The sequence below is a fragment of the Bombina bombina genome, chromosome 4 (assembly GCF_027579735.1).
Source record: "Bombina bombina isolate aBomBom1 chromosome 4, aBomBom1.pri, whole genome shotgun sequence".
Classification (NCBI taxonomy): Eukaryota; Metazoa; Chordata; class Amphibia; order Anura; family Bombinatoridae; genus Bombina; species Bombina bombina.
This window is the reverse complement of record NC_069502.1, coordinates 841,395,063-841,420,440: the sequence shown is the minus strand read 5'-3', so window position 1 is coordinate 841,420,440 and position 25,378 is coordinate 841,395,063. Positions and strand designations below refer to the sequence as shown.

General features: G+C 39.2%; 1 protein-coding gene across 1 annotated transcript in view; it reads right to left on the bottom strand.

Moving 5' to 3' along the window:
• Nucleotides 1-11,542: 11,542 nt before the first annotated feature.
• The window catches only part of LOC128657234 (gastrula zinc finger protein XlCGF57.1-like), a 121,683-nt gene continuing 107,847 nt past the window's right edge, over nucleotides 11,543-25,378 (bottom strand). Inside the window, exon 6 of the mRNA XM_053711499.1 lies at nucleotides 11,543-13,289. Coding sequence (XP_053567474.1) covers nucleotides 11,716-13,200 — 1,485 coding nt within the window. The 5' untranslated portion in view covers nucleotides 13,201-13,289 and the 3' untranslated portion in view covers nucleotides 11,543-11,715. The remainder of the gene's footprint in view (nucleotides 13,290-25,378) is intronic.

The window sequence follows — 25,378 nt, the reverse complement described above, 5'->3', positions numbered from 1 at the left end:
GGGGGGGTCAGGGAGGTTGAGAGGTAAGGGGGGCTACTACCCTGCAAAAGATATATATAAAAAAAAATAACTTTTATTTTTATACTGGCAGACTTTCTGCCAGTACTTAAGATGGGGGTGACCTTTGGGGGGTGGGAGAGGGAAGAGAGCTGTTTGAGGGGGGTCAGGGAGGGATCAGGGGGTGGGATGTGTCAGGTGGGAGGCTGATCTCTACACTAAAGCTAAAATTACCCCTACAAGCTACCTAATTAACTCCTTCACTGCTGGGCATAATAAAAGTGTGGCGCACAGTGGTATTTAGCGGCATTTTGATTACCAAAAAGCAGTAAGAAAATTGAAAAATGGTCTGGTCTTTAATCGGTTAAAAAAAGAAAACACACATAAGTGCATAATGACTTTTTTGACACATGCAGCACTTCTTTATATGTGTCAATTACTATGGCAGCACTGATTTCACACATTATTTTTGCCCATTCCTTTCCATAATTTTATCTTTAACTAAAATCCCATACTTTATATTTGTTAAATATATATTTTATGTTTTAATTTTATATTATGTACAACAGGGGCTCCATTACATATGCGGCGTCGCCCGCAAAAGCCGCCGCCGGGTTTTATGCGATTTTGGTATTACATAAATGGCACCGCATATAAATGTGGCACGTACATTTCACCCATCGCCTGCAATGTTTACTCCCATAAGGTAACATAGAACCGCGTCGCAAATCGTATCACATATTCCGCGCAAGGTCTTACGTGGCGAAAATGGAGAAATTTTACTCCATCTTCACCTTGCCACATAAAGGCAGCAAGCCTTGCGTTGAGTATGTAAACACCGTAACTCCCGTAACTGCCTGAAAATAGTAACTAACGCATGCGCAATGCCTATCTACCTGTCAACCGCAATCCCCCACTGCAATAACTAATAAAGTATATTAACCCCTATATCCGCCATCAAACCCACATCGCAACTAATAAAGTATTAACCCCTAAATCCGCCAACCCCAACATCGCAAACTACCTAATAAATGTATTAACCCCTAATCCGCCATTAAACCACAACGCAATAAACCTATTAAACTATTAACCTCTAATCCGCCAAACCCACACAACGCAATAATGCTAATAAATTTATTAACCCCTAAACCGCCAAACCCCACAACGCAAATAACTAATCAATAAGCCCCTTAACTTAACACCCCCTAAACTAACCCATTACATGTATTAAAATAAAACTAAATTACAATTAAATCTATTAACCCCTAAACCGCCAAATCCCACAACGCAAATAACTAATCACTAAGCCCCCTAACCTAACACCCCCTAAATTAACATAATTTACATAAATTAAAATAAAACTAAATTACAATTAAAATTACTTTAAAAAAAAAATTAAATTGAGCTAAAATTACAGAAAATAAAAAGCTAAAATTACAGAAAATAAAAAAAGTCTAACATTACAGAAAATAAAAACAAAATTATCAAAAATAAAAAAATTATACCAAATCCCAATGAAAATAAAAAAGCCCCCCAAAATAAAAACACCCCCTAATCTAATAATAAACTACCAATAGCCCTTAAAAGGGCCTTTTGTAGGGCAGTGCCCTAAAGTAATCAGCTCTTTCCTTCTTAATACAAGGAGAGTCCATTGCATCATTTCTTACTGTTGGGAAATACTGAACCTGGCCACCAGGAGGAGGCAAAGACACCCCAGCCAAAGGCTTAAATTCCTCTCCCACTTTCCCTATCCCCCAGTCATTCTTTGCCTTTCGTCACAGGAGGATGGCAGAGAAGTGTCAGAAGATTTCGGAGTGTTTCTCAGGAGGGATATATGCCTTTTGTTATGGAACTGGAGTTTTAAGTAGTCTTGTCAGCCTCTCAGTGAAAGCATTCATGGTCTGGATTCACGGTCTGGCGATGCAGGAAGAGTCTTTCTGCGAACTCATCCAGACTGCCTCCTAACAGCTCCATTAAGCATCCAGTGTTGACGAGTTTCACTGTCTGCTTTCTTCACTCAAGTCCATGTCAGGAGCGATGGACAAGAATGTCACACTTGAGAGGCTGTGTTTCTGTTCCACAGCATGTATTCTGGTAAGATCATTTTAATTTTTACTTATGTTGAAATTGCTGAAGACAGGGTCACACTCCCTTTATCTTTATAGAATCGTGGGTTACCTGAAGGAGGTTATTAAACAGTGGGTAATAATCAAATGTGTTTTCTTTGATTTATGCTGCTTTATGTGTGAGATTTATTTGGGCTCATAAACTGTTGTTATGCAATAACGGAACATACAGGTTTTTACTTTCTCTTTGAACACTGCGCTGCTTGTAGATTGGTGTGCTTTTTCTCATAGCAGGGGCAGTCCTGCACTGTGCACCACGTGACTGGGTGTGGTCACACTCTAGTTTTTCTCTTTCCTAACTGAGCTAGCTGTCGGAGAGGTCACTTCTTCTCTGGTTTGCTGGGTCTAGGAGGTTGTGAGTGCCCCAGTCATTGGGGGTATAAAGGTGCCGTTTTTTTGTTAGAAATAAAAAGTGCATTTATTTGTATCCTACTGTTGTTAGCGCAAGCTATGGAGGATCCTGATATGCTTGAGGGTACTCCCTCTATTCCTAATAGTAATACCTGTCTTTATTGTGAGGAGGCCTTGGTGTGCCCGCCCTCTCAATTATGTTCCATATACATTAACAAGGTTATTATGTCTAAGAATGTTAACCCCTTTAGTACGGCTGAGTCCTCCACCTTTGAAGACTCGCCGTCCTGTGAGGTGTGTACCCATTAATCATCTTCATTGTCGCATGCAGCTTCCAGTAGCATGCCTGATCCTCTGTCTGGAGGAGGCCTTTTACCATCGGACTTTACCACGCAGTTAAAGACAGTGGTATCTGAGGCCCTTAGTGCTTACCTCACCCTGCTAAGCACAAGCAAAAGGTTAAACATAGCTCTCCGTTCCAGAGGACATCCAGTGATTTGTATGATTTGTCTGCTTTTCAAGTATTCCAGGATGGGTCACACTCTGAATCATCAGAGGTAGAAATTTCTGGTTCGGAGTCTGCTACCTCTAGGCCTCCGGCTGAGGAGGAGCCAGCCTTTAAATATAAAATTGAACACCTATGTTTTCTTCTAAAGGAGGGTCTGTCGACTCTAGAGGTTCCAGAGGCCAAGTTGCTTGATGAACCTTGATGATACCTAAATTAGACAGAGTGTATGAGGACAGGGTAGCTCTGCTAACTTTTCCTGTCCCTGTAAAAATGGTGAATATTATTAAAAATGAATGGGATAGAATTGGATCTTCCTTTTCTCCTTCGTCTGCATTTAAGAAAATTATTCCTGGTCCCAGACTCTAAGTTGAGCTATGGGGTTCCGTCCGTAAGGTGGATGGTGCTATCTCCACATTAGCTAAACATACTACTATCCCTCTTGAGGATAGCTCGTCTTTCAGAGAGCCGATGGATAAAAAAAATGGAAACCTTTCTCAGAATAGAGGAAACCTTTCACCATAGAGGATATTTATTTCAACTGACAGCGGCTGTTGCCTCGGTTGCTGGAGCTGTGGCCTACTGGTGCGACTCCTTATCAAAATTGATCGAGGTGGAGGGTCCCCTCCACGTTATCCAAGACAGAAAATCTAAGGGACAAGGTTCTAATTTTCATTCCTTTCGTTCTGAAAAGTCCCAACATCAGCAGGCCTTCTCTAAGCCCGAGCAAACCAAGAGCACTTGGAAGCCGGCTCAATCCTGAAATAAATCCAAGCAGAACAAGAAGCCAAACCAAGAAGAAGTCGGCATGAAGGGGCAGCCCCCGATCCTCAACAGGATCGTGTAGGGGGCAGACTGTCGCTGTTTTCAGATGCTTGGTCCAGGGACGTGCAGGATCTGTGGGTCCTGGAGGGCATAGCTCAGGGATACAAGATAGATTTCAAATCTCATCCACCCAAGGGCAGATTTCTCCTCTCAAGCCTGTCGTTAAAACCAGAAAAGAGGGAAGCTTTTCTGGGGTGCTTGCAGGATCTGTCCTCTTTGGGGGTCATTGTCCTGGTTCCTATCGCAGAAAGAGGTTTGGGGTCCCAAAGAAAGAGGGAACTTCCCGCCCAATTCTGGACCTATAGTGCTTAAACAAATTTCTAAATGTCCCCTCGTTCAAGATGGAGACAATAAGGTCCATTCTTCCTCTAGTGCAGGAAGGACAGTTCATGACCACTATAGAACTAAAGAATGCCTACCTTCACATTCCAATCCACAGGGACCACTTCCAGTTCCTAAGGTGTGCATTCCTGGATCAGCACTTCCAGTTCATTGCACTTCCGTTTGGTCTAGCTACGGCACCAATAATCTTTACAAAGGTTCTAGGAGCTCTCCTGGCTGTCGCCAGAACCCAAGGTATAGCAGTAGCTACCTACTTGGATGACATTCCGTTTCAAGCACCATCTTTTCGTCTAGCAGAGGACCATTCGGTATCTCTTCTCTCTCTTCTTCAATCACATGGATGGAAGATAAACTAAGAGAAGAGGTCTCTTATTCCAAGCACCAGGGTAGAACTCCTGGGTACTATAATAGATTCAATATCCATGAGGATATTTGTAATTGACCAGAGACGGTGCATGCTATCTTTGTCATGTCTTGCCCTCCGGACCTCCTTAAGGCAATCTGTGGCTCAGTGTATGGAGGTAATTGGTCTCATGGTGTCCAGCAATTCCCTTTGCCAGGTTCCATCTCAGACTGCTACAGCTGTGCACTGCTGAGGCAGTGGAACGGTGATTATGCGGATCTGTCTCAACAGATTTCCCTGGACAACCGGTCTAGAGAATCGTTCTCTTGGTGGCTCTGTCTATATCATCTGTCCCGAGGGACATCCTTTCTCAGACCATCCTGGGAGATTGTGACTACGTACGCAAGCCTCTCAGGATGGGGAGCTGTTTGGGGTGCCAAAAAGGCGTAGGGCCTGTGGTCACAGGAGGAAAGCTCCCTCCTGATCAACATTTTGGAACTTTGAGCAATTTACAATGTTCTGAAGGCTTGGCGTTTTCTGGGTTCATCCCAGTTTATCAGATTCCAATCGGGCAATATAACCTTGGTGGCTTACATTAACTATCAGGGGGGAACGAGAAGCTCCCTAGCGTGGGACATGTGATCTGGGTCAGCTACTAGAGAAAACTCTTTAATATATTTTTTCTATAGTTGAAATATACTAGTATTATAGTCAGGATGTGGCTTAGATACATATAATTTATTATTATTCGTTTTCCAAATCTATCAGAAACAGTCATTGTGGATTGTTTGCTAGATTGTCTGCTATATTGTCCACCTATAGATATATCAAATTGATATGATTATGATCTATTGTGAGAGATTTCATCACTATTATTAATTCTTATATGATTACAGCTGTAACTTGATGAGATAATTTATAAACAATAGGAAATACTTTAACATCACTAGTTTTTATTTTTAAGTTATCACTCGCTCCATAGGAAGACAACCATCTGAGACCCTTTATATGTAATGTCTACTGTTATTGTATCATATATCACTACTTTATCAATATGTATACGTCTCTAGCGGCCCTTTATCATCACCAATATTGCGTAAGTTACGCATCACTTAGCAATATTTTCATAATAATAACTATCACATAACATTTGATATGGTTAACATATTATACACTCGCAACTTTCATTTCATCCACTCATTGTCAATTAGAATGAAACTACGAATTTTATTAATAGTTAACATCACACCCCACATTTCTCCACTTTTTTCATCTAGATATTTATTGACATTTATATTATGGTTTTTGTATTAGCTTCAAACCTGATGAATCTAAGTTCACTATTATAAGCATACTGAATCACTATCCAGGAGGACCTATGACTTAAATCCTCCTAGATAACTCTTTAGCTTACACCCCCCTCCCCCCATTTTTTTCAATTGTATGTATACACCCCACAGATACTAAATCACACACAATTATTTGTTTATTTTACATAGTGCTACTTCCCTATTTATATTATATATCTTGGTATTGGATGAGGTAAATAAATAATATTGGATAAAGTAGTCAAGATGAGTGATCCAAATAATTCACATACATTATGATATTTCATTACTAAATATAATGGATAGCGCAGTTAATATGAGTGATCTAAATAACTCACAAACAGTATGACATTTTATTATACAAGTGTATTATCATTATTATTTTTTCATCTCTTACGAACATTGTGTACTACAGACATGGATACACATATCATCTTTAGCAATTAGATTGACGTTTCTTCTTTTTTTCACTGATAGAATACAACCTTACACTTTGTCCCTATTTACCAATAACCACTGTGATCATAAGAAGCACAGTGTACCACCATTTTCGATTGGCTCATGGACACACTCACCTTAGAATGTATATGCACTGTTGGAGGAAGATAAACGGGTGCTGATTGGAGTAGTAACACACTCCCTCTATTATACAAATACCGATTGGAGCGTGCTTACACTCCCTCTAAATTAGCAGATACAATTGGAGGAAGTTCCCGTATCTGCAGAATACGTCAGAAAACAGTGTAGAGAGTTTTACGCTTAAGATGGCGTCTTTTCAAATAAGTTGGCAACAAGATTTAGATCGATCTAACCGATACCCCACTATGACACAAACTTGTTTTTTTATAAAACAATAACATGATTCTGGAAATCGTAACTCTAGAAGGTAAAGAGGTATAACACTGGCAGTATTACAAAGGGTGAGATTGTTCTCTACATACAGCTCACAATACTACATAGTGTTGTTACCATTTATCTAGTATGACTCACACAAGGTAGTGTTTTTAACTATAGTGTGAACAAAGGTTTTCTTATGAATTTTATTCTCATTGTTTGGATATACACATCAATACATCATTTATGGGTATAACATATTTTAATGTATTGTGTGCTTTACAGGTTGACTAACGTTTTTATATCTGATGCAGGTGGCTTATGTATTTATTTACTGAGAATTATAAACATGGTCTGGTCATTTTTTTTCATTAGCCCTTGTTTATGTGTGGTCGCCATACCAATGAGATTTTTTGCATAATGATCTGCATGTATGAATTCACCTGTTTACTCTTATGTCAAATTGTGGTTACTATAGTAATTAATTGATGTATGGTTGCTATACCAATGATGTTTTTGTACAATGATCTGCCTATTTGAATTCACCTGTTCACTCCTATGTCAATTGTGGTTACCATAGTAATTAATTGATGCCGAGCACACATTGGTGTAAATCTTAATTGATTGTCCTATCAGAAAACTTTTAGGTTTTTGATTTTGTTATATAGCAAGTGTATTTTATATATGAGGCTGAGAAATGCGTCGCTGTGTTATTTAAGATTTTAAACTTTTATATACACTTGCTTCTGTGGTATTTCATGTAATTACCAAGCTGTGGTGCAATATTGCACAATCTCTCCTTGCCGGTAGCTGTGGATTATCCTTGCTAATAGTCTACTGGGCGACTTCGAGGTTCCAGTTTGCTATTACTGCACCTGGAGGTGCTTTGTATTCTGTAAGTACAATCTTATGGTTTCATCCTCCCTTTGCTCAAATGTTATTGGGCCATGTTGGTTTGCCTTTTTCTCCTTCCAGGCATCTCACCATAGGCCTCCCAAGGAACTCTTACCGGATCCTTGTTGAGGGTTAACAATGAGCTGTACTTCTGTGAAGCTCCAGCCTGTTATATTAGCACATTTCTCTACTTGTATTCACATATCTCTGCTCTGGTGGTACTAGGCCATGGTGGCGCCTCTGTTTTTCTCTCTTCCCAGATTCTGACCATCAGGATGACCATCCTTCGACAGAGTGCTACCGCCTTTTTGGGATTCTAACTTTTTGTCTGATGGACATTTATATACCATTTTAGATTGCTAAGTATATTGTTACTGTTGTATCATCATCTGTTGCTGTTGCATTTTTTATTAATATATTAGTCAACTTTTATATTGTTCGATTTTATATTATATATGCATCATGTGTGAAAGGGAGGCGCACCCTAAAGGGTGTGGTGTGCATTTGTGTACACCACTCTCTATACTGCTGCCTGCTGCGAGATTGCCGCCTTGCAATGTGAGCCCCCTTATCTGGTATTTCATTCGGATAAGGCTGTCTTACGTACTAAGTTAAGGTTTCAGACCGCAACATCAATCAAGAGATTGTGCTCCCTTCATTGTGTATTTGTGGCATACTCTGGGAAGAATAAGGGCCAGAAGGTCTCTTCAACTTCCTTATCCTTTTGGTTGAGGAGTCTTATCCGCTTAGCCTATGAGACAGCGGGACTTAGACCTCCTCAGAGAATTACGGCTCATTCTACTAGAGCAGTGGCTTCCTATTGGGCCTTTAAGAACGAGGCCTCTATGGAGCAGATTTGTAAGGCGGCCACTTGGTCCTCCTTACATACTTTTTCTAAATTTTGCTAGTTTTATGTTTTTGCTTCAGCTGAAGCAGCCTTCGGTTGAAAGGTTTTGCAGGCTGTGGTGCACTCAGATTAGGGTCCGCATTTATTTTTCCCTCCCATTATCATTCAGTGTCCTCTAGAGCTTGGGTATAAGTTTCCCAACAGTAAGGAATGATGCCATGGACTCTCTTTGTATTAAGAAGGAAAACATAAATTATGCTATAATTTTCTTCTGGCACCTTTTATACCGTGATATTTCTCCTACTGTTCCTTGTTCCCTTGGCAGAATGACTGGGGGATAGGGGAAGTGGGAGAGGTATTTAAGCATTTGGCTGGGGTGTCTTTGCCTCCTCCTAGTGGCCAGGTTCAGTATTTCCCAACAGTAAGGAATGATGCCGTGGACTCTCCTTGTACAGAAGGAAATTAAATTATCTGGTAGGCATAATTTATGTTTTTTCTTAAAAAAAATACTAAGTCCCCCTCTAACAGTAAAACCCTCAACCCACCAAACCCCCCAAAATAAAAGAACCTAACACTAAAAAAACCTAAACTACTCATTGCCCCTAAAGGGGCATTTGATTGGGCATTGCCCTTAAAAGGGCCCATAACCCTAATCTAAAAAAAAAAAGACTAAATCTAACCCCCAGGTTGGTACTCATGGTTCCTGAAGTCCGGCGGAGAAGGTCCTCTTCCAGGCGGTGAAGTCTTCTTCCAAGAGGCAACCAGTTCCTGAAGTCTGTCGGTGAAGTCATCTTCCAAGCGGGGACCTCTTCTTTCTTTATCCAAGACCAAGGTGAATCGGAGATGAGCGTGGAGCAAGGACCGGCAACCGCGGAGTCATGGAGCTTGGAGGATCCTCTTCGTACGATCTCCGCCGTACACTGAATAGTAAATTCAAGGTACGCGATTAAATATGGCATCCCTTGAATTCCTATTGGCTGATTTAATTCTTCAAATTCAAATCAGCCAATAGGATGAGAGCTACTGAAATCCTATTGGCTGTCCAATTCTGTAGCACACATAATATGCTCAGCTAGCTCCCAGATGAGCATTGTTTTCCCTCAACAAAGGATACTTACAGCAAAATCCAAAAGTCACTTCTCTCTGCTTATCCTCCTTGATCTGTCTGCAGTCTTTGATACTGCTGACCACCCTCTTTTGCTCGAAACCCTCCAATCCTTCGGCATTTGTCACACAGCCCTCTTGTGGTTCTCTTCCTACCAGTCTAACCGTACCTTTAGTGTAGCCTTCTCTGGGACTTCCTCTGCCCTGTTACCACTTTCTGTTGGAGTACCGCAAGGCTCTGTCGGTCCCCTTCTCTTCTCAATCTACATGTCATCTTTAGGTTCCCTAATAAAGTCCCACGGGTTTCAATGTCATTTGTATGCTGACCACACCCAAATCTGCATCTCTGCTCCAGACCTATCTCCTTCCTTGCTAACCCGTGTCTTTCTCACATCTCTTCATGGATGTCCTCTCACTACCTTAAGCTAAATCTCTCCAAAACTGAGCTCCTTATTTCCCCCCTTCTTCTAAAATCTCCACCCCCCATCTCTCTATAACTGTTGACAACTCCATCATTACCCCAACCCTGCATGCCCAATGTCTTGGGGTCACACTTGACTCAGATCTTTCTTTCACTCCTCATATTCAGGCCTTGGCTAAATCCTGCTGCTTACACCTTAAAAACATCTCTAAAGTTAAAAATCTCCTTACACCTCCACTCTCTGATCCTTTTCCGCCTCGACTACTGCAACTCCGTCCTCTCTGGTCTTTGTAGCTGCTGCCTAGCTCCTTTACAATCCATAATCAATGCCTCTGCCAGGCCCATCTTCCTTACACGTCGATCTTCATCTGCTGCACCACTCTGCCAATCCCTTCACTAGCTTCCTCTTGCCTCTAGGATTAAACACAAAATTCCGACTCTGATATACAAAGCCCTCAACTGCACTACTCCCCCCTATATCTCAGACTTTGTCTCCAGATAATCTCCCTCCCGTCCCCTTTGCTCTGCTCACAACCTCCTACTATCCTCCTCTCTTGTTACCTCCTCACATTCCTGTTTACAGGACTTCTCCAGACTGGCTCCCATCTTGTGGAACTCTTTGCCTCACTCCAAAAGACTCTCCCCTAGTTTTGAAAGCTTCAAGATGTCTCTAAAGACTCTACTGTTCAAGGATGCATACAACCTACACTAACCTTTCCTAATACCAGTTCCTCTCCTCCATTGCTATCCCCCACAAACCCCCTTAGAATGTAAGCATAAGAGCCCATCTGTTTGCAGATCACCTTCATAAAAGTTGACTACAACAGTGCGACTCTCTGCAGGGCCCTCTAACCATTCGATTCCTATAAATGCTACCTTGTATACCGCCTAAGTTTATAGCTATTCAGAATCTGTTGGTGCTCTACAAATAACCGATAATAATAATACCAAGAAAATTAAGCACATTTGATAAAATAAGTAAATCTAAATAATGGTATGATCTAATCTGAATCACAAAAGACAGATTTTGGGTAGATGTTCCTTTAAGGTCTATTTTTTTAACTCTATGTTCATTTTATAACATTTTTGCTGTGAAGAAGGGGCATGTTATTTCTGCAGACAGAAATTCACAGTTTTGAGAATTACGAAAACCAAAATTATGTGATATCTTCTAAATAGAAAAATTGCACAGAATAATCTAACACAAACATTGGGGAGAGCATGACATTATGAATGGATTAGTGGAAATTCTAATACTTATTTCAAGATGAATAAACTGGATTATAATATATCTTGAATAAAAACTTTTTTCCTCAGAAAGCATTTTATTAAACAAAAGTCCTATTTAATTTTATTTTAAAAATAACATATTTTTACCCTCCCAGCCTCCTGTCTGAATTGTCAAATGATTATTAAAGGGACAGTAAAGTCAAAATTAAAATTCATGATTCAGATAGAGCATGCAATTTTAAACAACTTTCAAATTTACTTCTGTTATCAAATTTGCATTGTTCTCTTGGTATCAGGAGTGTGCACGTGTCTTTAGTACTCTATGGCAGAAGTGTTTTTGCAACATATAACAAAGCTACAAATAATGTTGCAAACTCTGCTGCCATAGAGTACTAAAGACATGTGCACACTCCTAAGCCTACCTTGTTTTACTCTTCAATAAAAGATACCAAGAGAATGAAGCAAATGTGCTAAAAAAATGCAAACTGGAAAATTGTTTAAAAATTGTAGGTTCTATCTGAATCATGAAAGTTTAATTTTGACTTTACTGTCCCTTTAAGAACCAATTTTAAGAGAAAATATTTTCCTCATTAAAAACATTAAATGCTTTCTCCCCTGTATGGATTTTCAGATGTCTAATAAGATGTGATTTTTGGAAAAAACATTTCCCACATTCAGAACATGAAAATGTTTTGTCACCTGTATGGATCACCTGATGTCTAATAAGATGTGATTTCTGGGTAAACCGTTTCCCACATCCACAACATGAAAACGCTTTCTCTCCTGTATGTATTTTTTGATGCTTAATAAGATGTGATTTCAGAGTAAAACGTCTACCACAGTCAGAACATGCAAATGCCTTTTCTCCTGTATGAATTTTCTGATGAGTAGTAAGACTTGCTTTCTGAGTAAAACATTTTCCACATTCAGAACATGAAAATGCTTTTTCTCCTGTATGAATTTTCATATGTTTATTAAGATCCGATTTTACGAGAAAACATTTTCTACATTCAGAACATGAAAATATTTTCTCTCCTGTATGAATTTTCTGATGCTTAATAAGATATGATTTCTGAGTAAAACATTTCCCACATCCAGAACATGAAAAAGCTTTCTCTCCTATATGAATTTTCTGATGAATAAGAAGATATGATTTCAGACTAAAACATTTCCCACAGTCCAAACATGTATATGCTTTCTCTTCTGTGTGAATTTTGCGATGGTTAGCAAGATGTGATTTAACAATAAAACTTTTCCCACATTCAGAACATGAAAATGCTTTTTCTCCTGTATGAATTTTCTGATGAGTAGTAAGACTTGCTTTCTGAGTAAAACTTTTTCCACATACAGAACATGAAAATGCTTTCTCTCCCGTATGAATTTTCTGATGGTTAATAAGATTTGATTTAACAGTAAAACTGTTCCCACATTCAGAACATGAAAATGCTTTTTCTCCTGTATGTATTTTCTGATGAGTATTAAGACTTGCTTTCTGAGTAAAACTTTTCCCACATTCAGAACATGAAAATGCTTTGTCTCCTGTATGAATTTTCTGATGAGTAGTAAGACTTACTTTCTGAGTAAAACTTTTTCCACATTCAGAACATGTAAATGCTTTTTCTCCTGTATGCATTTTTTGATGAGTAATAAGATGTGATTTCCGATAAAAACATTTCCCACAGTAAGAACATGTAAATGCTTTCTCTCCTGTATGAATTGTCTGATGGTTGACAAGATGTGATTTTACAGTGAAACATTTCCCACAGTCCAAACATGTATATGCTTTCTCTCCTGTATGAATTTTCTGATGAGTTGTAAGACTTGCTTTCTGAGTAAAACTTTTCCCACAGTCAGAACATGAAAATGCTTTCTCTCCTGTATGAATTTTCTGATGAGTTATAAGACTTGCTTTTTGAGTAAAACTTTTCCCACAGTCAGAACATGAAAACACCCTTTCTCCTGTATGAATTTTCTGATGAGTAGTAAGATTTGATTTCCGATTAAAACATTTCCCACAGTCAGAACATGTAAATGCTTTCTCTCCTGTATGCATTTTCTGATGAAAAATACGATTTAATTTAAAATTTTGAAAATTACTTAAAGAAGTATCAGCACTCTGGCCATGATTAGGATCAACAAAATCTGTGAAAGAAATGCAATAGGAACATTGTTATTTATTGAAGACACAATCATTTTTTCATAACATAATTAGTGCCACTAATTGGGAAAGGTTAAATAAAGCAATTACTGTTTTAAATTATTGTCTACTGTTAAGGTGAAAGAGCACCTGTCACCTATACTTTCCCCAGACATTATAGATTTAAAACAAAGTTTCATAAGTCTATAGGCCTGATATTCAAAACCTTGCTGGCATGGAGAGAAATCACGTAAAATCTTTGTTTTTTTTAGATCTTGTATTGTAATGTAGGAGTCTCTGTTTCACATAAAGAACACTACATGGCAGCATAAACATTTCTCAAGATAAAATTTGTTTAATTTTTTTTAAGGGCTTTGCTGTACCGATGAGACTTCTTAGAATAACTTGCCTGAGTGGTGAGGTTTTGAATATCAGGGCCTTAGTCTGTTTCCACAAATATTACTCAATTTTAAATCATAAGAAAACATACTATTGTAAACAATAATTTCTTTATAACAAACTAAAATAAAAAAAATTCTTACCTGATAATTTCATTTCCTTCTTGGCAGTGAGAGTCCACGAGAACATACATAACCTATGGGAAATACTATTCTTGCCCACCAGAAGGAGGCAAAGACACCCCAAACAAGACTATAAATATATCCCCCACTTCCCTTACCCTCCAGGAGTTCAGGAAAAGTAAAGAGAGATACACAGTATACAGAGGTGCAAAAAAACTACTTCCGCCACTACAAAAAAATTCAGGTGGGGTTGTGGACTCTCACTGCCAAGAAGGAAATTAAATTATAAGGTAAGAATAATTTATATTTTCCTTCAATTGGCAGTACAAGTCCATGAGAACATTCATAAACTATGGGAAACAAATATCCAAGCTGTGTAGTTCACAAATGTTTGGTAGGGAAAGGTAGTGAAGGAAGTCCTAAGTACTAGGCACCACTGCTTGAAGAACCCTCCTCCCCAAAAGATGCCTTCAGCGAGGCAAAAACATCAAACTTATAGAAGTTCGTGAAAGTGTGCAAGGAAGATCACTTTGCGGCCTTACAGATCTGTTCAAATGACACCTCATTCTTGAAAGCCCAAGTAAAAGACACTGCACGGGTAGAATGTGCCATGATTTTTGAAGGAGGACCCTAACCTGCCTCCCTGTAAGCCGTACTAATCAGACTTCTCAGCCAAAAGGAAATAGTAACAGCAGAGGCCTTCTGCCCTTTGCGCTTGCTGGTATACAGAATGAATAAGGAAGAATATTGATGAAAATCTTTAGTAGTGTGAAAGTAGAACTTCAACGCTCTGACCACATCCAGATTGTGCAACAGTCTCTCCTTGGAGGAAGACGAATTGGGACAAAGAGAAGGAACCACAATCTGCTGATTGATTTTATGAGTATTCATCACCTTAGGTAGAAAGCCCTGTTTTGTTCTCAACACAAAACAAAAAATGAATAGCAGCACTCCAATAAAGTTATCTTCAAACTTTTATTGCATATCCAGGAGTACAAAAAGACAGCAACGTTTCGGACTACATGTCCTTCATCATGCCATACATACATCACTTCCTCCACCTCCTTATATACCCCTTAGGACACACCCACACACAATATAATTAACTCTTTCCAAACTCCTAATACTATTCTTACTTCTGCATACGTGGGTATCCTAATTGTTAAATGTCAAAATTACTAAACTAATTACCAATTCACCTATATATAACATAAAAAGGTGAAAAATACACAGAATTTCTTGAATGCACCAACAATATTTAGAAAGTATTCTATTTAAAGAAAAAAGCCATACTTAAATATGTTAATTTCAGTTGCAGTTTTCTTATATCATTACTTTTTTCTTTTTTTCTTTTTTTCATAACATCACCACACATTCTCAAGGTCTGGGTGACATCTAACTTCATATACAACACTAATTATACAAGAAAAGAGAGACAAAGATAGAGATTAGTTAATTACAAATTCAAAGAGAAACAAATTTTAAAGAAATACAGATAAATCATAATCCTTATTCATACCAAATGGAACTAATGAATTCAAAGTAAAAATCCAAAAAGAAGGATAGCACCAGATTTAAATTTAAACACAGGGTTTCCAATTTCTCCAGAAAGGAGAGAGATAGTTTGGTGAATATTAAAAATAACAAACTATTAATAATTAAATCTGCGGATAAGGGCGGAGGCACTGTGTTGCAGAACAAAGGGGATTATGTTTCAGAAATATTACGCCAATTGTCTGATAAGGATATTTATTTACCTATTGCGTATAATCCTGTGTTTATCATTGAGAAGGAATTAAATAAGTGCATTGATGTTGCTATTCAAAAAGGCATTATTGGGCAAGAAGAAAAAGAATTTTTGATTAACAGGCACCCGAGAACACCTGTCTTATATACACTACCAAAAATCCATAAAAATTTGATGAGACCACCTGGTCGTCCAATTGTGGCAGGTGTGGACAGTGTGTTCTCGGGTGGAGTCCCAATCATTCATCAGGGATACTGGGGATTTCCTAAATAAATTGGAGGATATCTCTGTACCTCTGGATAAATGTATACTTTTTAGTATGGATGTGTCCAGCCTATATACCTCCATCAGTCATGATGGGGGTGTGGGGGCAGTGGATAAAATGATTACAGATTCGAATTTGTTTACTGGAGAGGAGAAACATTTTGTCTTGGAATTGTTAGACATTATACTTCGTTACAATTACTTTTTATTTCAGGACCAGTTTTACATTCAGAAGCAAGGTACAGCAATGGGCTCCAATGTTGCCCCTACATATGCCAACATATATATGAGTATATATGAAGAAAAACTTGTCTACAGTAATGAATTGTTTAAACAGTATGGCGCCACTTGGTGGCGCTATATTGATGATGTGTTTGGCATATGGCTGGGCGACATTGGAAGCCTATTGCAGTTTGTGGATACACTAAATCTGTCTACTAGGAATATCAAGTTTACCCTGGTTTACAGTGAGGAAAGTGTGGCTTTTTTAGATACTTTGGTTTTCAAAGATAAAGACAGAATCAGGATAGATCTGTATAAGAAAGAGACTGACAGGAATGATCTTTTATTAGCGAGCAGTGCACATCCTCAGTCTCTAAAGAACTCCCTACCAAAAAGCCAGTTGATGCGGGTATGCCGCATTGTGTCAGAAGACGAATTAAGTGAAAAAAGGCTTAGGGAGATGGGAGATCTCTTTTTAGACCGAGGATATGATGAAAAGTTGATCCACAGGGAAATTGATAAGACACTTGAGATGACAAGAGAGAGTCTGTTAAAACCTCAGGTGAAAATTAAAGAGAGGAATGGGGACAAACTTGTTTTTGTCTCCAAATATAATGAAATAAGTATACAAATTCATAAGATAATTTGTAGACATTGGCATATTTTAGCAAATTGTAATTCAGACATACCAGAATTCCAGAAGACACCTATGCCTACGTATAGAAGGGGTATGAACTTAAGAGATACCTTGGTAAAGGCAGACATTGGGAGTACTAAAAGTGAAAAGCAGAAGTACATCACAAGTAAAAATTTGGGTTGTTACCCATGTCTTGGGTGCTTCCATTGTAATAGTATGATTAAGGGACCCACTTTTGTACATCCACAGTCAGGAAAGAAATTTTGGATCAAAGATTTTTTAACATGTAATACAGAGTATGCCATCTATCTCCTTAAATGCCCATGTGGTTTGATCTATTTAGGGGAGACGACCCGTAGGGTACATGATAGAATCACTGAGCATAAATCAAACATCAGGAAAAAGAACCTAAAATCGCCTGTAGCCACTCATTTTCTAGAAGCCCAACATGGGGTGAGCCAACTTAGATTTCAAATTCTTGAACATGTTCCCCCTGGTAGACGAGGGGGGGATAGGGAACAGCATTTGAAACAGAGAAAGGCTTTTTGGATTTTTACTTTGAATTCATTAGTTCCATTTGGTATGAATAAGGATTATGATTTATCTGTATTTCTTTAAAATTTGTTTCTCTTTGAATTTGTAATTAACTAATCTCTATCTTTGTCTCTCTTTTCTTGTATAATTAGTGTTGTATATGAAGTTAGATGTCACCCAGACCTTGAGAATGTGTGGTGATGTTATGAAAAAAGAAAAAAGTAATGATATAAGAAAACTGCAATTGAAATTAACATATTTAAGTATGGCTTTTTTCTTTAAATAGAATACTTTCTAAATATTGTTGATGCATTCAAGAAATTCTGTGTATTTTTCACCTTTTTATGTTATATATAGGTGAATTGGTAATTAGTTTAGTAATTTTGACATTTAACAATTAGGATACCCACATATGCAGAAGTAAGAATAGTATTAGGAGTTTGGAAAGAGTTAATTATATTGTGTGTGGGTGTGTCCTAAGGGGTATATAAGGAGGTGGAGGAAGTGATGTATGTATGGCATGATGAAGGACATGTAGTCCGAAACGTTGCTGTCTTTTTGTACTCCTGGATATGCAATAAAAGTTTGAAGATAACTTTATTGGAGTGCTGCTATTCATTTTTTGCTTTGGAATTTTTTTTGCTGGGCTGTGCAGTGCCTAGCTATAGCGTGCACCCATCTAATAACAGTGTGAGCTGGACTTTCATGATTGATTGTTCTCAACACAGCCTTATCCCGATGAAATACCACATACAGAGGATCACACATCAAAGCTGAAAGTTCTGATACCCTCAGAGCAGAAGAAACAGCCAATAGGAAAACCACCTTCTAAGTGAGTAACTTGATATCAACACAGAGGCTCAAATCAGATTCGGGCCAAAGCTTAAACATACTCTTGAACATCTGGTAAACTAGCCAACTTTTTGTGAAACAGAACCAAAAGGGCAGAAATATGACCCTTGATGGAACTGGCTGACAGGCCTTTCTCCAGGCCCTCCTGGAGAGACTAAAGGATACCCAGAGTCTTCACTCTATGCCAAGAATAACCTTGCTGGTCACATCAGTGAAGGTAAGTTCTCCAGACCTTGTAGTAGATGTGTCTGGCGACCGGCTTACTGTAATGATAAACCTAGACTAACTAAGTTAAAATTCCTCATATAAATCTATACATCTGAATTAATAATCAGGTGTGTAGCTGATTTAGAACACACCATTAAAACAATAACTAAAGTTGTGAAAAGCTGCCGAATCAGCAGTTTGTATAGCTTTAAATTTGCAGATAAAAGTCTCTCTAAATCTAAAGCAAGTTACAAAGGACAATGAGTGAATTTCAGGATGGAATAAACAGAGAACAGAAAACGAATCTCTAGTTGCAACACAGAGTAAAAAATATAAGTCACAATTCATACAAGTGTTTTGAGGCAAAAATATATACAAAGATCCCTTAGAGATATTACAGGAAGGCTCCTTAACCACAGCAGAGAGAGAGTGTTCCCATGAAATGGCATCCACCTTACCAGTTACTGCTGACGATCAGAGAGATCCGTTCACATGGAGGTTCAGAATTGTTTGGGGCAAAAACAGAGAGGAAGCCTGCAATGGCGAGAGGAGGAGACACAAGGCAATCCTGAAGCGGAGTTCGGAGAGGTGATTGGATCAACTGGAAAGACAAGTAACACACCCAGAATACAGAGTTATCTTAAGATTATTCTGTAGAAATGGAGAGAGCAGCAGAGAGAAATCCATTGGTTGAAAGGCAATAATGCTGTAACTAGATACGTAACAAACACAAAATCTGGAAATCCACAATGAGCAAAAATAGAACCCTCGAAATAGAACCTCCAGGTTCTAATTCAGGAGACTGGCAGGAGAAAGAGCAAAAAATAAGAAAATGCTCAACAGAGAGAGTAATTAAAGGAGCTGAATATAAACAGCATGGAATACTTGCAAACTAATCAAGCAATGCTCGAACGTCTGACACAGATGATATAGAAGGAAATCTAATGAGGAGGAGTTTAATTAAAGCTGCAGTACAGAATAGGACACTTACAAGCCTGAATAAGAGTATTATTCACATTATCAGAGAAGCCTCTCTGAGCCAAAATCAACTTTTCAATCTCCAGGCAGTCAGCCTCAGAGTATCTAGATTTTAGTAGAGGTATCTCCACCACAAATAATCCTCCCTGAGGATTCAGTCATGAGGTTTATGAGGATAACGTTTATGAAAAGCTCTCAATAGTTTCTGAGCATGTAAATCAGTGAGCAGAATCCAAGAGTCCTCCTCTGTACCATAGCTCTGCCAGTGAATCGGATACTGTAAATGTCCCCTTCTTCTTCTAGAATCAAAGATACTTTCCACCTCATTTTTCTCCTGATTATCCACAAGAATCAGAGATCCGAAGGTTTGGGCTTTTCCTGGGAAGGTATTCTTGATGTAAGGTTTCAATAAAGACATATGAAACATAGGATGAATGTTATAAGAGGTTGGAAACCTTAGGTTAACTGTGCTTGGATAAGGACTCATGACAGGAAAAGGTCCAATATACTGGTTACCAAGTTTTTTAGAAGGTACGTTCAAACGTAAATTTTAGTGGAGAGCCATACCATATCTGATACGTGATAAGTTGGTGATGGTCGATGTTGTTTATCGTAGTAAATCTTTTGCTGTTTCTTGGTGTGTGTGTAAGATTCCTCTTTAAAATCTGAAAAGAAGTTTGAATTTTTTTTTGAAAAGTCCAATGCAGCTAGACAATTAGATTAGAGTGGCAAATTTGTTACATTATTTGGGTGGAACCCATAAGCTGCATAGAAAAGGGGATACATGGTTAGAAGAATTTATGGAATTATTATATGAAAACTCAGCCATAGGTAGTAGCTGGTGCCAATCGTCCTGCAGATGTGAGATATAACACCTAAGATACTGCTCTAAAGTCTGGTTAACTCGTTCAGTGAGCCCATTTGTCTGAGGATGATAAGCTGTGGACAATCTAGAGCCAATCTTAAGGAGACAACATAGTTGTTTCCAAAATTTAGAAGTAAATTGTGTACCTCTGTCTGTTATAAATATGTTGGGTAATCCATATAATCTCACAATTTTCTGAATAAAAAATTCTGCTGTCTTTAGGGCAGTAGGTAGACCTTTAAGTGGTATAAAATGTAAAGTGATCGACTACAACCAAGATAGTATTGTAGGAATTTGATAGTGGTAAGTTGACAATAAAATCCATTGAGATGGTTGACCAAGGTACATCTGGAATGGGCAGAGGTCTCAATAACCCGACAGGTTTCATATGGTCCTTTCACACTTCCTATGTCCATAGGAACTACTGTACATGGGGTCTTATCTTTGACTTGGATATGAATTCCTTCTAGGTATACAATCAGTATGTGTTTTCTCTGCCTTTCTTTCACGGTACTTTCAGTCCATGTATATACAAATCTTAATTAATGCTTCCAGTGAGTCTGGCATTTCAATTCGGGAGAGTTCATCTTTAAGAACACCTGATAACCCAATCTGAAACTGATTTTTTAAACTTAACTGATTCCATTCAGAATCTATAGACCACATTTGGAATTTGGCTATATAATCTTAAACAGGTCTCCTTCCCAGCCTAAGGGATAGCAGGTTATTTTCAGCAGTGAGCTGTTTGTTTGCATCTTCATACAATGTTGCCATAGTGGCAAAGAAGTTATCAACAGAATTGAGAGTAGCAACGTTATTTTCAAAAAAAGATTTGCCCATATTCTGGGTTCTCCTTTTAAAAATGAAATTAAAGTGCAGACCTTGGTTCTGTCTGATGCGTAGGTCTTAGATTTTAGAACAAAAAACATTAGGCAAGAAGTTTTAAACTCTCTGAAGTCGGAACGTGTTCCAAAAAATATCATAGGGGGATTTATTAAAGGTTCAGGTATTTCAGCATTTTTTGCCATCATAAAGTCAGTAATCAGACCCTTCAGAGAATGATTCTCCTTCTGTAATTCAGTTATACAGTGAGACAAAAAGTCCACCTTTTGATTAAGGTTTGATATGTGGTGTGATACCTCAAATTGGTCCATTATGACTATATAATGTAGAAAAATTGGCTTGATTATTATGTAATGATAAACCTAGACTAACTAAGTTAAGATTCCTCATATAAATTTATACATCTAAATTAATAATCAGGTGTGTAGCTGATTTAGAACACATCATTAAAACAATAACTAAAGGTGTGAAAAGATCCAGAATCAGCAGTTTGTATAGCTTTAAATTTGCAGATAAAAGTCTCTGCAAATCAAAAGCAAGTTACAAAGGACAATAAGTGAATTTCAGGATGGAATAAACAGAAAACAGAAAACAAATCTCTAGTTGCAACACAGAGTAAAAAAATATAAGTCACAATTCATACAATTGTTTTGAGGCAAAAATATATACAAAGATTCCTTAGAGATATTACAGGAAGGCTCCTTCACAACAGCAGGGAGAGTGTTCCCATAAAGCGGCATCCACCTTAACGGTTGGTTACTGCTAACGATCAGAGAGATCCCTTCACACGGAGGTTCAGAATTGTTTGGGGTGGAGACAGAGAGGAAGCCTGCAATGACTAGAGGAGGAACACAAGGCAATCCTGGAGCCGAGTTTGGAGAGGTGAGGGGATCAGCTGGAAAGACAGGTAACACACCGAGGATACAGAGATAATTATTCTGTAGAAACGGAGAGAGCAGCTTCCGCTTCAGGAGAGAGAAAGTCTGTTGGTTGAAAGGCAATAATTCTGTAAACTAGATACGTAACAAACAGAAAATCGGGAAATCCACAATGAGCAAAAATAGAACCTTTGAAATAGAACCTCCAGGTTCTAATTCAGGAGACTGGCAGGAGAAAGAGCAAAAAAACATAATTTATGCTTACCTGATAAATTCCTTTCTTCTGTAGTGTGATCAGTCCACGGGTCATCATTACTTCTGGGATATTAACTGCTCCCCTACAGGAAGTGCAAGAGGATTCACCCAGCAGAGTTGCTATATAGCTCCTCCCCTCTACGTCACCTCCAGTCATTCGACCAAGGACCAACGAGAAAGGAGAAGCCAAGGGTGTAGTGGTGACTGGAGTATAATTTAAAAAATATTTACCTGCCTTAAAAAACAGGGCGGGCCGTGGACTGATCACACTACAGAAGAAAGGAATTTATCAGGTAAGCATAAATTATGTTTTCTTCTGTTAAGTGTGATCAGTCCACGGGTCATCATTACTTCTGGGATACCAATACCAAAGCAAAAGTACACGGATGACGGGAGGGATAGGCAGGCTCTTTATACAGAAGGAACCACTGCCTGAAGAACCTTTCTCCCAAAAATAGCCTCCGAGGAAGCAAAAGTGTCAAATTTGTAAAATTTGTAAAAAGTATGAAGCGAAGACCAAGTTGCAGCCTTGCAAATCTGTTCAACAGAGGCCTCATTCTTAAAGGCCCAAGTGGAAGCCACAGCTCTAGTGGAATGAGCTGTAATTCTTTCAGGAGGCTGCTGTCCAGCAGTCTCATAAGCTAAACGAATTATGCTACGAAGCCAAAAAGAGAGAGAGGTAGCAGAAGCTTTTTGACCTCTCCTCTGACCAGAGTAAACGACAAACAGGGAAGACGTTTGTCGAAAATCTTTAGTTGCCTGTAAATAAAATTTAAGGGCACGAACTACATCGAGATTGTGCAAAAGACGTTCCTTCCTCGAAGAAGGATTTGGGCACAAGGATGGAACAACAATCTCCTGATTGATATTCCTGTTAGTGACTACCTTAGGTAAGAACCCAGGTTTAGTACGCAGAACTACCTTATCCGAGTGAAAAATCAAATAAGGAGAATCACAATGTAAGGCTGATAACTCAGAGACTCTTCGAGCCGAGGAAATAGCCATTAAAAATAGAACTTTCCAAGATAACAACTTTATATCAATGGAATGAAGGGGTTCAAACGGAACGCCCTGTAAAACGTTAAGAACAAGGTTTAAACTCCATGGTGGAGCCACAGCTTTAAACACAGGTTTAATCCTGGCCAAAGCCTGACAAAAAGCCTGAACGTCTGGAACTTCTGACAGACGCTTGTGTAACAGAATGGACAGAGCTGAGATCTGTCCCTTTAAGGAACTAGCGGATAACCCCTTTTCTAAACCTTCTTGTAGAAAAGACAATATCCTAGGAATCCTAACCTTACTCCAAGAGTAACCTTTGGATTCGCACCAATATAGGTATTTACGCCATATTTTATGGTAAATCTTTCTGGTAACAGGCTTTCTAGCCTGTATTAAGGTATCAATAACTGACTCAGAAAAACCACGCTTTGATAAGATCAAGCGTTCAATTTCCAAGCAGTCAGCTTCAGAGAAGTTAGATTTTGATGTTTGAAAGGACCCTGAATCAGAAGGTCCTGTTTCAGAGGTAACGACCAAGGTGGACAGAATGACATGTCCACCAGATCTGCATACCAAGTCCTGCGTGGCCATGCAGGCGCTATTAGAATCACTGATGCTTTCTCCTGTTTGATTCTGGCAATCAATCGAGGAAGCATCGGGAAAGGTGGAAACACATAAGCCATCCTGAAGGTCCATGGTGCTGTCAAGGCATCTATCAGGACCGCTCCCGGATCCCTGGATCTGGACCCGTAGCGCGGAAGCTTGGCGTTCTGTCGAGACGCCATGAGATCTATCTCTGGTTTGCCCCAACGTCGAAGTATTTGGGCAAAGACCTCTGGATGAAGTTCCCACTCCCCCGGATGAAAAGTCTGACGACTTAAGAAATCCGCCTCCCAGTTCTCCACTCCCGGGATGTGGATTGCAGACAGGTGGCAAGAGTGAGACTCTGCCCAGCGAATTATCTTCGATACTTCCATCATTGCTAGGGAGCTTCTTGTCCCTCCCTGATGGTTGATATAAGCTACAGTCGTGATGTTGTCCGACTGGAACCTGATGAACCCCCGAGTTGTTAACTGGGGCCAAGCCAGAAGAGCATTGAGGACTGCTCTCAATTCCAGAATGTTTATTGGAAGGAGACTCTCCTCCTGATTCCATAGTCCCTGAGCCTTCAGAGAATTCCAGACAGCGCCCCAACCTAGTAGGCTGGCGTCTGTTGTTACAATTGACCAGTCTGGCCTGCTGAATGGCATTCCCCTGGACAGATGTGGCCGATAAAGCCACCATAGAAGAGAATTTCTGGTCTCTTGATTCAGATTTAGAGTGGGGGACAAATCTGAGTAATCCCCATTCCACTGACTTAGCATGCACAGTTGCAGTGGTCTGAGATGCAGGCGTGCAAAAGGAACTATGTCCATTGCTGCTACCATTAGTCCGATTACCTCCATGCATTGAGCTACTGACGGGTGTTGAATGGAATGAAGGACACGGCATGCATTTTGAAGTTTTGTTAACCTGTCCTCTGTCAGGTAAATCTTCATTTCTACAGAATCTATCAGAGTCCCCAGGAAGGGAACTCTTGTGAGTGGAAAGAGAGAACTTTTCTCTTCGTTCACTTTCCATCCATGCGACCTTAGAAATGCCAGTACTATCTCTGTATGAGATTTGGCAGTTTGAAAGCTTGAAGCTTGTATCAGTATGTCGTCTAAGTACGGAGCTACTGAAATTCCTCGCGGTCTTAGTACCGCCAGAAGAGTGCCCAGAACCTTTGTGAAGATTCTTGGAGCCGTAGCCAGTCCGAATGGAAGAGCTACAAACTGGTAATGCCTGTCTAAAAAGGCAAACCTTAGATACCGGTAATGACTTCTGTGAATCGGTATGTGAAGGTAAGCATCCTTTAAATCCACTGTGGTCATGTACTGACCCTCTTGGATCATGGGCAAAATTGTTCGAATAGTTTCCATCTTGAACGATGGAACTCTTAGGAATTTGTTTAGGATCTTTAAATCCAAGATTGGCCTGAAGGTTCCCTCTTTCTTGGGAACTACAAACAGATTTGAGTAAAACCCTTGTCCTTGTTCCAACCGCGGAACTGGATGGATCACTCCCATTAATAAAAGATCTTGTACGCAGCGTAGAAACGCTTCCTTCTTTGTTAGGTTTGTTGACAACCTTGACAGATGAAATCTCCCTCTTGGGGGAGAGGATTTGAAGTCCAGAAGGTATCCCTGAGATATGATCTCTAACGCCCAGGGATCCTGAACATCTCTTGCCCAAGCCTGGGCGAAGAGGGAA